Source organism: Erpetoichthys calabaricus, chromosome 3 (assembly GCF_900747795.2).
Source record: "Erpetoichthys calabaricus chromosome 3, fErpCal1.3, whole genome shotgun sequence".
NCBI classification, from domain to species: Eukaryota; Metazoa; Chordata; class Cladistia; order Polypteriformes; family Polypteridae; genus Erpetoichthys; species Erpetoichthys calabaricus.
Genome location: NC_041396.2, coordinates 175,124,345 through 175,136,393, shown reverse-complemented (window position 1 = coordinate 175,136,393; position 12,049 = coordinate 175,124,345). Strand labels below are relative to the sequence as shown.

The 12,049-nt window shown below is 37.7% G+C and overlaps 1 protein-coding gene across 2 annotated transcripts in view; it reads left to right on the top strand.

Moving 5' to 3' along the window:
- mdn1 (midasin AAA ATPase 1) overlaps positions 1-12,049 on the top strand; it is a 306,186-nt gene that overhangs the window by 110,982 nt on the left and 183,155 nt on the right. For both annotated transcript variants that reach the window (XM_028791087.2, XM_051925449.1), the window contains exons 35-36: positions 2,533-2,730; positions 5,347-5,552. In XM_028791087.2, coding sequence (XP_028646920.2) covers positions 2,533-2,730; positions 5,347-5,552 — 404 coding nt within the window. The remainder of the gene's footprint in view (positions 1-2,532; positions 2,731-5,346; positions 5,553-12,049) is intronic.

Genomic DNA, 12,049 nt, shown 5'->3' with positions numbered 1-12,049 from the left:
TGGAAGGACAAGAAAGATGTTTGTCATTTTAGCACTGTACATAATGCAGCTACAGTCACTGTACAGGCAAAAGACACCAAGCAGGTTACGAAGCCTTGTGTTGTGGTTAACTACAATAGCATGATGGACGGCATAGATCTTGCGGATCAAGAATTTACTTTTTTTCCTGTTATGGGGAGGCAACAAAAGAAATATTACAAAACATATTTCATCATCTGTTGGAACAGTGCATTTGGAATGCGTTTATTTTATACAAACAAGAAGCTGGCAAAACTGCATGTCATGCAAACTTTACATGCCAGCTTGTAGAACAAATCATTGCCACACATCTACCGTCCACACTACTGATAGAGATGCGGTCAGCCCAGCACATCACGGATCAATTCATACTGTCTTATTGGTAGACATTTTTTTGAATAAATTTCACCAACAGAAAAAAAAAAACATAATCAAACTCGTACCTGTGCAGTATGCTGTTCAAAAACTGATAAATCTCGGAAGAAAATCATAAACACGCTATTATTTTCACAACTGTGACGTTGGATTGTGTCTTTTACCATGCTTTTAACATTTACCGTGCAAAGAACTCTGGTATGTCTTTGTTCACCAGAGTGGCTCAGGACGAAAGCAGAGATCATTTTCTAATAGATTTATTTAGTGTATATATGTGTATATGCATATAAAATATATGTGAAACCCTTTTGCTGAGTAACTTCGGAACATTTATTTAAAAAGAAAACAATGACAGCTCCTGTATCAATTTTCAGTCATTGTTTCACTTCAAGTACAAAGTTTCATTCAATGCCTATTTCTGTTTCTCTCATAGGCCTTTGTTCCATGCACATGTATCCATTAAATGCTGGAGACGCAAAAAAAGAAAAGAAGGGAATGAGACAAGCGATAGGGGCCATTTTTACTACAGTATTAATTCGAGCATACTGTATTTACATTGCAGAGGTCATCAACCAAGATGGTTTTAGTCATGAATACTTTACCTAAAAAAAAAAAAAAAGTTTTTTGCAGTTTTCAAATTAACTAATGCTGGGGTGTACTTCGTGACCAGAAAGGGCTAGCAGAACTGCTTGTGTAAGTCTAGAATGTGACTGTAGATATGGTTGGTGTTTTACATTATTTTCTTTTGATGAAAGTGGAGTACTATATTGTGCAACTAATAATGGCACAAACAATCCTTACCATTTAAGTCTGTGACACACTTGATAACTTTGTAAATACAAAGGCATGTTATTCTTTGGAGCATTCTACCCTATTCTCTCCTTATTGGGTTATAGTGGTGATAAAATGGATTTTTTATTGCTGATATGCTTAGGAGATTGGGTTGGTTTCAAAGGCCAAGAACCTTTAATATGCGCATTAATATTTCAAGCGGAATAGAAAAACAAACAAATTAAAAGTGAATTACATCTAATCCATTTTAACATTCCATAGCCTAAGAAACTATAATTTGGCAAGTTTTTGCTTAACCATCTTTTCCTTCAGTTTTTCTTGTCCATTATTGTATTTTAGCTGCAAAATTAAGTTTTGAAAGATGATGTATATAATTTGAACTAAAACAACAAATTTTGAATTTTTTGCCCTGAATATAAATATGGAAAAATCTTTTTTATTAGATATGTTTTACATTATTTAAAGACATTTTTGCATGTATTACTTGTGCTATAGTGGTTGATATTCTCAAAGCTGCTTAAGATATTCTTAATCTCTATTATAATTTACAATTCAGAAATAAAAAATATGGTTTTCAACTGTTTTGAAAATTGTGAAAAGTTTACAAAAGAATCAGCTTTAAAACTAAGTGTCTATCAAGCCATTTTCTGATTTGAGCATCTAGTTCCGTGGTCCAGGCCTTTTCTGACTTGATTAAAAAGAAGATGGTCAGCCAGTTTTCAGAAAGGCTGCCAGTTCTTCACAGTACATGTGCATGCCCATGCTCAAAGTTGCCATGATCTGACACAAATGCCTTTGTTATTTGGAAGAGAAATCAGAGTGCCTGAAGGAAAACTTACCGGAGCTGAGAGGCAGCATTGCTGACCATTTTTTCATTGTGCCTTCCAACAAAGAATGTGCTTTATTATATTGTTTTTCTATTTATCAATTTTTCAAAAGTCACTTTAAAAAAAGATCCCGTTCACATTATTTCACCCTTCTAAATGTGTACTTATATAAATAACATGTACACTGTTGATTACCATTGCATAATGTATATATCTTTATATAATGCAAAATTAACTGACTCGTTCACTCATCAACAAAAACACTTTATATTTTGGTTAAATAGCTATAATTGGCAGTATTGTACATCTAGGGCAGTAGTTATCTGCTAAGTAAGGATACATCAATATTTAGTGGTAAAATCCCTACAAGAGGAAAAACTAACTACTCCAAAATTTCAAAAATGCTTTGACCAATTCGATTGAAATTTGGTGACATTATAGATTAAAGAAAACTGGTCCATGTTGTTTTTTTTTTTGGCTCTTTGTGTCACAATTAACAGTATTATGATTTCCTTTACAGGCACAACAGTCAGTGTTGCAGATAATGCTCTTGCAGCCCGAAAGGCTTGCTTAGATTTTCTCCGTAAAAAGTTTACCAGGTTAACAAATCTCAATGAAGAAAGAAGCAAAACTTTTAACATTTATGATGTCGCTGTTAAAAAGGATGTTGTTTGGGGAGCTGACTACTTTGGAATTGATCCATTTTACATAGTTACAGGTAGGAAGAAATGGCCTGGTGTCATTTTACTTGAACACTGTGATTATTGTGTTTGTATATTCTCGTTAATTTTTTTTTTTTGTTTTTTAAGTTATTTTTTTGATATATTTTACAATAGTCTTTGGATCTGCTTCATTATAATTAGGTTTTGACAGAATGTTTTAATACTCTAAATTGTCATATTTTAGTATCAGAAGTCATTTTTTTAAATGTTGCAAGTGTTTGACTGTCTTTGCAAATAATGAAATATAAAATTCTCCTGTCTTATCTTTCTTACCTTTGCCTTCACTTGATTATTATATAGATTTGCTTCATTGTCTATCAAGGTTGGGTCTGTATTATTGTTTAACGCTAGAATCAGGTAAGCCTACAGAAAAACTCGGAAACCTGGCCCACCTTAAATCCCTTTGCACCTCTCCGTTAGCGTCTCTTGTCTTGTTAATGTGTCAACCAACACAAGTAGCAAGCAGCCTGCTATATCATCCCCCCCCACTCCTGCAGAAAGGGCAAGAAGTTCTTACAGCTCAAACCTTGATTATCTTTGGAGTGAAGTGCTGGAGTTTTAGAGGGGAAATAAAAGATCATTATTTGGAACACATATGTATTTTATGTGTGTTCCGTGTCTACAACAATCTATGTAAACGCATCCTTAAAACAGAAATGTTTTTCATGTTTTAGTAATAAATGACAAAATGTCAACATGAACTGTATAATGTGTGAAGGCTGAAGTCCAAATATCAAATAAACACTTTCACAAAAGGTGCAAATGTAATACGACAGCTTCCGTGGTTGCAGCGGTAAGAACTAGCGGGATCGATCCTGGTTGTCTCGCAAATTTACCGTTTTGAGTACTGAGCTACTCTAATTGTTATTATTCTACAATAAAAACATACATTTTGATTTGCGTCTGTAACAGCCGGTGTAAATTTATAGTACTTGTAAAAGTTAGCGCGTTTTTTTTCACTTCTCTCAGTCACGATCACAATACATACTACACTACCCCCCCAGATCTGACGCTGTTAGTTTTTATATGAAACTGGGAATAACTGTAGATATGAGTGTGTTTTGAGACATTGGAACTGGAAATTCTCTGATCTGGAGGGATAAAAGCTAACACACAAACACTGGTGTATCATGCCTTCTTCGTATCTCATTGTCACTTGAATTTTTTTTATTCAGTTTTATTGAGTGTTCCTGCTCAAGCTGAATTAGTATGCACCTTAAGAACCATGACGTCAAAGCCGCACTGACAAAAACAGAGTCGTAGGTATAGATGATATTTGGAATTATTAATTTTATGACCTACATTTCGGAAAACATTGTGGCACGGATGACATTATTCATATTATTCATATTCATTCTCATGCCTTCTTGCGGTTGTAATCGGTGACCGCATTTGTTTTTTTCCAATTTTGTCCAGTCTCCACTTTTTGGTGCATGGTGGTGTTTCTTTTGTACTCCAGGACATGCAGAGGAAAGAATAGTACAGAGAGGTCAGTTCCGCGCTATCTATATGCAATCATCAAATTCAAATGTTAACAGTTCCCACACACCCAAGGACTGTCCTTCCTACATTTACGACATGTGTACCTGTTGCAATATACACACTTTGCTCTATGCTGTGGTTCCTATTACATTGAAGGGGCACCTGACACTGACTGAGTTTGCTTTCCTGGGGGAAGGCGGTGGTCTTGGAATAGAAGCTTGTTGATGTTGCATCGTCTCTTTCTTTTTTCATCGCCTTTTCTTGTAAGAAGCAATGACGAAGTTCCTCTGCATGATGAGCAAAGAACACTCTTCTCAGTGGACCCGTGCATACCTTATACAGTACATGTGTGTTCATCACTGCCTGGTCAAGCATGTTATAGCACACAGCAACTGGCCACATGTGTGCTCCTGCTCGCACTGAATAAGCTCACGCCTTCTGGTCCATGATGTCAACGCAGCACCTTGGGGGGAAAAAAAGAAAGAGACAAATGTATGTGACATTTTGAAGAAATCATTTTATGACCTGAATAGTACCAATCAGAAAACATTGTTGCACTAATGCAATATTATTTGAAAACTAACAGCCTCAGATTGGGTTTAAATTTATGCTGACGCTGTTAGTTAGGGTCAGATCAGGAGGTGGGGAGGGAGAGCATGAACGTGACTGAGAGAATCAAACTGAAAAAAAACTTAACTTTTACAAGTACTATAAATTTACACCCGATCTGATCTAAAACTCCAGCACTTCACTCCAAGATAATCAAGGCTTGAGCTGGGAGAACTTCTTGCCATTTCTGCCTGTGGGGGGGCTGCTTGTGTTGGTCAACACATTTACAAGACAAAAGACACTGATGTAGAGATGCGAACAGATTTAAGGTGGGCTGGGTTTGAGTTTTATCGTAGGCTTTGGTAATTTTTCTGTTAAGTTACATAAAAATATCCAGTGTAAGTTTTGATTTTTTTTTAAACTCCTATTTAGAGATGATACTTCTAATCAGCTGCTAAATTAAAATTTGAAATACTTGCTGCTGCTCACTCTAGTTGTATTACAGCATGCGTATCTCTGTGCAGATTCTGCCATTTGAAATCCAAAATACCTTATTTATTGCTTTATGTCTCAAGTGCTAGGATCTTTTGAAACAAGTGAACTTAGTGATTATGCCCTAAATGCTGGTACTACATCAGTCAACGCACAAAGGCTACTACGTGCCATTAAAATGAACAGACCAGTCTTATTAGAGGGATCTCCTGGTGTTGGTAAAACAAGTTTGGTAGCTGCTTTGGCAAAGGCATCAAAAAATCATCTTGTGAGGATTAATCTGTCAGAGCAAACAGTAAGTTGACTTTACTTATCCAGAGTTTTGTCCCACTTTAACATGAGCTTGATCATCTTGCTCTCAATTTATAAGTGTTTTTATTGTTTTTGGTGTAATTTTTTTTTTTTTTTTTTTTAAAGTTCATTTTTTTGCAGAATTGTAGCTGTGCTGTTAAAATGTTAAGACAAAAATAACAGCCAAGCTTCTGTCATCTTCTACACTGCGTCCATGCCTGTTATAAAGTTTCCTTTCTCAATCCTCAAAACTTCTCTCAATCCTGTGCCACTCCTCCAGGTGTCTTCCCCTTCCCCTCTCTCTTGCTTCCTGTATCACCATATCTTTCCACCTCTTTCTTACCCTTCCTGGTTCTGTTCTTCCTAATACTAAAATCTGTCTTTCCACTCTTCTTGCCGTCCTTGAGTTGTCCATGGACCATAGATGTCCTGTCTATTTCACTCAGCTCTTGACCAGTCTTTTGTCACAGATCCTTGTTACTATTTCATTCCAATAATCCGTCTGGAGCATCTTCGGTCAAACACGTCCAGTCTTCTCTTAATTGCTTTCAGCTCTGTACAAAGCTTTTGTTACCACTAGTGTGTTAGACTATTATTTGTCTATGCCTCCAAAGTCCTCTTTCTAACTTAACAAATACTGCTCCTTCCAAACCTAATCACTTCAGTGTGTCCATCTCATAGCCTCCTTTTGCCTCAGTCTCATTTCCCAAATATGTGAATCTCTATACTCTTTCTGGCTCTTAACCTTTATATTTCATTCTGTTTGTTTTTCTTTTTGTTCCTCAGTCTTCATCCATTTTGTTTTTGTTATGCTTATATTTTTTCTCAGCTTCTCTGATGCTGATCCAAATACAGTGGAACCTCGGTTCACGACCGTAATTCGTTCCAAACCTCTGGTCGTAAACCGAATTGGTCGTGAACCGAAGCAATTCCCCCCATATGACTGTATGTAAATACAATTAATCCGTTCCAGACCGTACGAACTGTATGTAAATATATTTTTTTTTTAAAGATTTTTAAGCACAAATATAGTTAATTACACCATAGAATGTACAGTGCAATAGTAAACTAATGTAAAAACATTGAATAAGACTGACACAAACACCCAGGCTCCCTGCTCAGCTGCACGCGCAGGCTCTCTCTCTCTCTCTCTCTCTCTTCTCTCAGCAGCACGTGAGCCCCCCCCCCTCCCCCCTCCTCTCTGTGTAACATTGCAGCAGTTCAGCAGTTCGCGCTATAGCCTTACGATGTAAACACTTTTTAAATGAGTTTTAAGCACAGGGGGGAAAAAAAGGAACATTTGAACAAATCCGAACTTTATTTAAAAGCCAACCAAGTTCATGCGAATAGCATTACAACCCGATCGCTGTAAACACACTTTTTAAATGAGTTTTAAGCACAGGGGGAAAAAGAACATTTGAACAAATCCGAACTTTATTTAAAAGCCAACCAAGACAGTAACATTGCAGGAGTTCACGCTAATAGCATTACAACCCGATCGCTGTAAACACTCTTTTTAAATGAGTTTTAAGCACAGGGAAAAAAATGAACATTTGAAAAAAGAGAAAAGTAACATTGCAACACTTCTCATAATTAAGTCTCAATAATTCTCACCACTCTTCACTTGCTTAGAAGCCATGGTTAACTGCAAAAGCACATGAAATACTGTAGAGCACAAAGAGTTCACAGGTAAAGCACGCACGTCTGACTGAGAATAATGAACAGGGAGAGGCTGAACACGTGCTTAAATACAGTAATCGGCGCATACGAACCGGAAGGAAAATGAAATAGAGCACAAAGACTTCACAGCGAAAGCACGCACGCACGGAGAACAATGCAACACGTGCGGAAATCATCGGCGCGCACAAACCGAAAGGGAAACTGGCTTGTTCGTATACCGAGTGTGTGGTCGTGAACCGAGGCAAAAGTTTGGTGAACTTTTTGGTCATAAACCGAGTTGTACGTGTACCGAGACGTTCGTGAACCGAGGTTCCACTGTACTCTCAACAGCTCTAATAATGCTGTTATACTCACTGCTAGAAGCACTGTAAAATCCACATATTCAAGATTTCTCACTGGTTGAACAAACATGGTGACAGAATACATCTTTGTCTTATTTTTGTCTTTCCTAACTCCAAACCACTGAGATCTCTTTTTCAATCCTCATGCAAATAATATAGTACAGTAGTTAAATTTATTGCTAATTAGTAGCAAAGCAGCCTAAAGAAATTGTACATTTTCAGGTCCTTAGAGTAGCAGAGATCTGGCTTTTGGTCTTGATGATTCATAAATGTTTTTTGTTCTAATTGCAGTAATTTACTGTGTTTAAAAAATATAAAACGTAATGTTCATGATTTGTTTAAAAATGAAACCTGGACTGGTCTCAGATGTTTTATTTGCATAATGTTTTTTTGTTTTTTGTAAGCGGAAGGAGCATGAACCACTTAAAAATCACCATTTCCCAGTAATTGTGGCTTCTGTTTTCTTGACAGTCTTGGTTTAATACCAGTGTTCTAATATTAATATAATTTTAAGCAAAGAACTTTACTTAAACTTGCAAGTAAGAGATGTTACATTTAGGGATGCACCGATACCACTTTTTTGGAAAATGAGTACGAGTACAAGTACTTGCATTTCAGTACTCGCCGATACCGAGTACTTGCATTTCAGTACTCGCCGATACCGAGTACTTAATAAAAACATGATTTAAATTTACAGGTAACAGCTTTAGTCATATAATTTAACAAAAAAAACAAGGGACTATTTTGGAATTAAGAACATTTATTTAAAATGAAAAGCATGTTGTATGCAACATATTACAGAATAAATAATTATAAAAAAAAATTTAAACAGTGACAGTGCAACTCAAGTATTTTTTTCAGTTTGTTGTAAACTCTGCCGCTTTGGACAACATGGTCCTCAAATACATGCGCTATAGCCTGGCTGGTGTGCGAGCCGCGGAATTGTTTCGCATGTAATATGGCTCGTTGCGGCGTGAAACTGTCGTCTATCCACTGGGAGGTTAGGCTAATTAGCGACACAGGGCTAACACTGCTTGTCTAAATATCCGTGGTGAAACTAAACGCAGAGGAGGCTTGCAGTAGGCTGTGGATATGTTTTTTCACGGAGTCGTGTAGTTTAGGCAGCTCCGTGTCAGTCATGTAGCAGCGGCTTGGGACATTATATCTGGGCTCCAGAACATGGAGGAGACGCAGGAATCCCACATTTTCTACCTCCAAGAGTGGCTGGTCACTCAATGCAATGTACTCGATAATTGCCTGTGTTATTTTCACAGCACGTGGATTGTCTCTGGACATTTTCTCTCGTCTTGCAAGAGTTTGCTGCAGCGTGGGTTGTGTTGGTTTAGAAGCGTGGGTAAACTCTTTGTACTCGTTGTCGTGTTGGGATTTTAGGTGCTTGATTAAATTACTTGTGTTAAATGCGCTACCTTTTGAGCCTCCTCTGGACAGTTTCGCTGAGCACAATTTGCAGTCCGCCTTTGTTTTGTCGTCTTCATTCACTTTGAAATAGTTCCACACGGCTGACATGTCTCGCCTCGCCTTCTCCCCGCTCTGAGCTGCAGCCGGGGCCTGGGGGCGGGCACTCGGCGCCTGTGATTAACCCCTTACACGCTGCTCAAACATAGACATTTCTCAGACCGTGGTATCGGTCCCCGGTATCGGGGGACTTTTAACGAGTACGAGTACTTTAGAAAATGTGGTATCGAGGCAGATACCCGTTTCGGTATTGGTGCATCCCTAGTTACATTAGCTATATTTAGTAAATTGTCTTGAGCTTTTTCATATTTATTTTTGTAAATAATATAATGAGACGTTTTACATCATTTAAATGTTTGATAGACAAACTGAAAGACTGACAGTGCTTTATATGTCTCAAGGGGTAAATTTAGCTTTTTTTCCCCAGAAGTTCAAGAAATACTAAAAAATAGCGACACCCCCCTACCCAAATACACACAAATAATTATATAAAGAAGAAAACATTTGACTTGGCTAAAGATGAAAGAACAGTCAAAAACAGGCAATATAAAGTTGTACGGCTGTACATGTTAAGGAGCCCCAGTAGCATTGTTTGACACTTGAGCTGAAAGTACTCATTGATAGTGTGTCATAGAGAGGATGTGTAGCACTGCTTATAATGCCCATCTGTGTTGTCTTTATTCTTTCCTTTGTTACTACCTCTAGGGGGTTGAGAGTGCATCCCATAACCAAGTCTGTCTTCTTAATCATCTTGTTGATTCAATGGGCCTCTCCTGGAATTATCTTTCTAGTCCAGCTCATCGTAGCATAGAAAATCACACTAGCATTCACAGAGTTATTGAACATGTAAAGAATGTCACTACAGTGGTACCTTGGTATTCGGCGTTAATTTGTTCCATAAGGCACGATAAGTGGCAAAAACGATGAGTACCCAACACATTTTTCTCTTAAGGAATAATGTAAGTTGAATTAATCCATTCCAGACCCCCATTTCAAGATGTCTCTAAAGTAGAAAATCCTTTGGCCATTCATCAAATTAACATTGCGACTTATTACAGGGTGATATTTTTCAACAAACATTTGCACTTCAACCCATTTTACACACATTTTCTTGATTAATGAACTGGAGGCATCCTCCTTTGCACTTTCCTCTGAAGATTGTTTCTCAGCCACTTTCTGTTACAGCTCCCTCTGAACCTCCTGTAGATCCTCCATGCTGAGCACTTCTTTATGTTCCTCGGCCCATACACTGCCCCAGAGTCGCAATATCATCCTGTAGGCCTTGGCTCAGTCTCAAAGCCTTCAAAATCTGTATTGAGTTACAGTTTCTGGCTGCAGTTTCCTCCAAGCAGAGTTCATAGTCCTATAAGAGACATTCCCCCAGCCCATATCAATAAGATTTATGCAGTGGAAGATATGAAAATGGTTCTTCCAGAATTCTTTCTAGGTCAACTGTGTATCTGAGGTTACTTCAAAGCACTTCTGGGAAAAGTGCCTTTGTGTTCAGTTTTTTTTTTTTTTTTTTTTTTTTTTTTTAATTAGAGATGACCTTCTGGTCCATGAGCTGCATCAGAAGAGTTGTGTTAGGGGACAAGAATCTCACAAATATTAAGTTAAACATCTCCAACAAGTGATCTTCTAAGCAGAGCCTGACAAGCAAAACAAGCAGAGCCTTCAGGGGTAAATCTTTCTCCTGTAAATATTTTTTTCACAGATGGGCCAAACATTTTGTTCATCCACTCTGTGAAGAAATGCATGGTGACCTAATCTTTACTATTAGCCCTCCACATCACATGTACCTTGCTTTTTATCACGTTATTTTTCTTGAAAATTCACTGGTTCTTACTGTGCTAGACTAGCAGAGACTTAAGTTTTAAATCTCCACTTGCATTCCTACACAACAACAGAGTTAGCCTGTTTTTCATTGGCTTGTGCCCTGGTAATTCCTTCTCCTCTGTAGTGATGTAGGTCGTCTTAAGCATTTTGTTCCAGAACAAGCATGTCTCATCACAGTTGAACACTTGGCTGGGGAATAAAACCCTCAGTCTCTGAGTATGTGAATTTCCCCTTGGGATTAATAAAGTATCTATCTATCCATCTATCCATCTATCCATCTATCTATCTATCTATATCCATCTATCCACATCCATCTGTCTATCCACATCCATCCTCATGAACAAATTCATCAGCAACTCTCCCCCCAACTCACTGGCGGCCTCTCTATGGCTTACTACACTATGTATGCCACTTCTCTTTATGGTTATCAAACCATCTATGACTGGCTTTAAACACTTCGCTATTAACAAGTCTGGAAAAAGTGCTGATTTCAACAGATCGCATGCAACAGTTTTGCTTTTTCACAAACAGTGGCCTCTGAAATACTATCACCAGCTAACCATTTTTCAGTTACCCAGATCTACAACTTTCATTTCATCTACTATCTTTGATTTTTGTTTTTTCACAGCTTTCACTCATTTAGCAACATCAGCTACTTTGATGGTTTCCTTATTTTTCACAATGTTGGGAGATGTATGTTCTTAGCATTCGGTCCTTTATCATGAGATCAAACACGCAGATACCACTCTCATATTTCTCTATTATCTCTTTTTTTTGCTTTATTGTGGTTCTAATTTTCTTTTCTGTTGGTTGCTATCACCAACCTTATTGGGACACATGATTGGACTGTACTTATTTGCACAAGGAATGGAGCAAAAATTAAAAAACACCCAAGAAGGTGTACAGCAGACCAAATGGGGTTCTGAGAGCTACACTGAGACTAACACACAGTCCTTTGTTTTTCCTGAAAGGGGCACGCGCGTCACAGCGTCTCAGCGCATGCAAGTTCTAGGGAACGTGACTAGTGCCAAACAAATAACAACAGGTACTGCAACAATTTTTTGTCATCAAAATGCAACGAATACCAAATTCGAAGTCGACGAGTACCAAGGTTTGACCAAATACTGTACATTTTTTTAATATAACAGAATTCTGTATGTTTGGAACA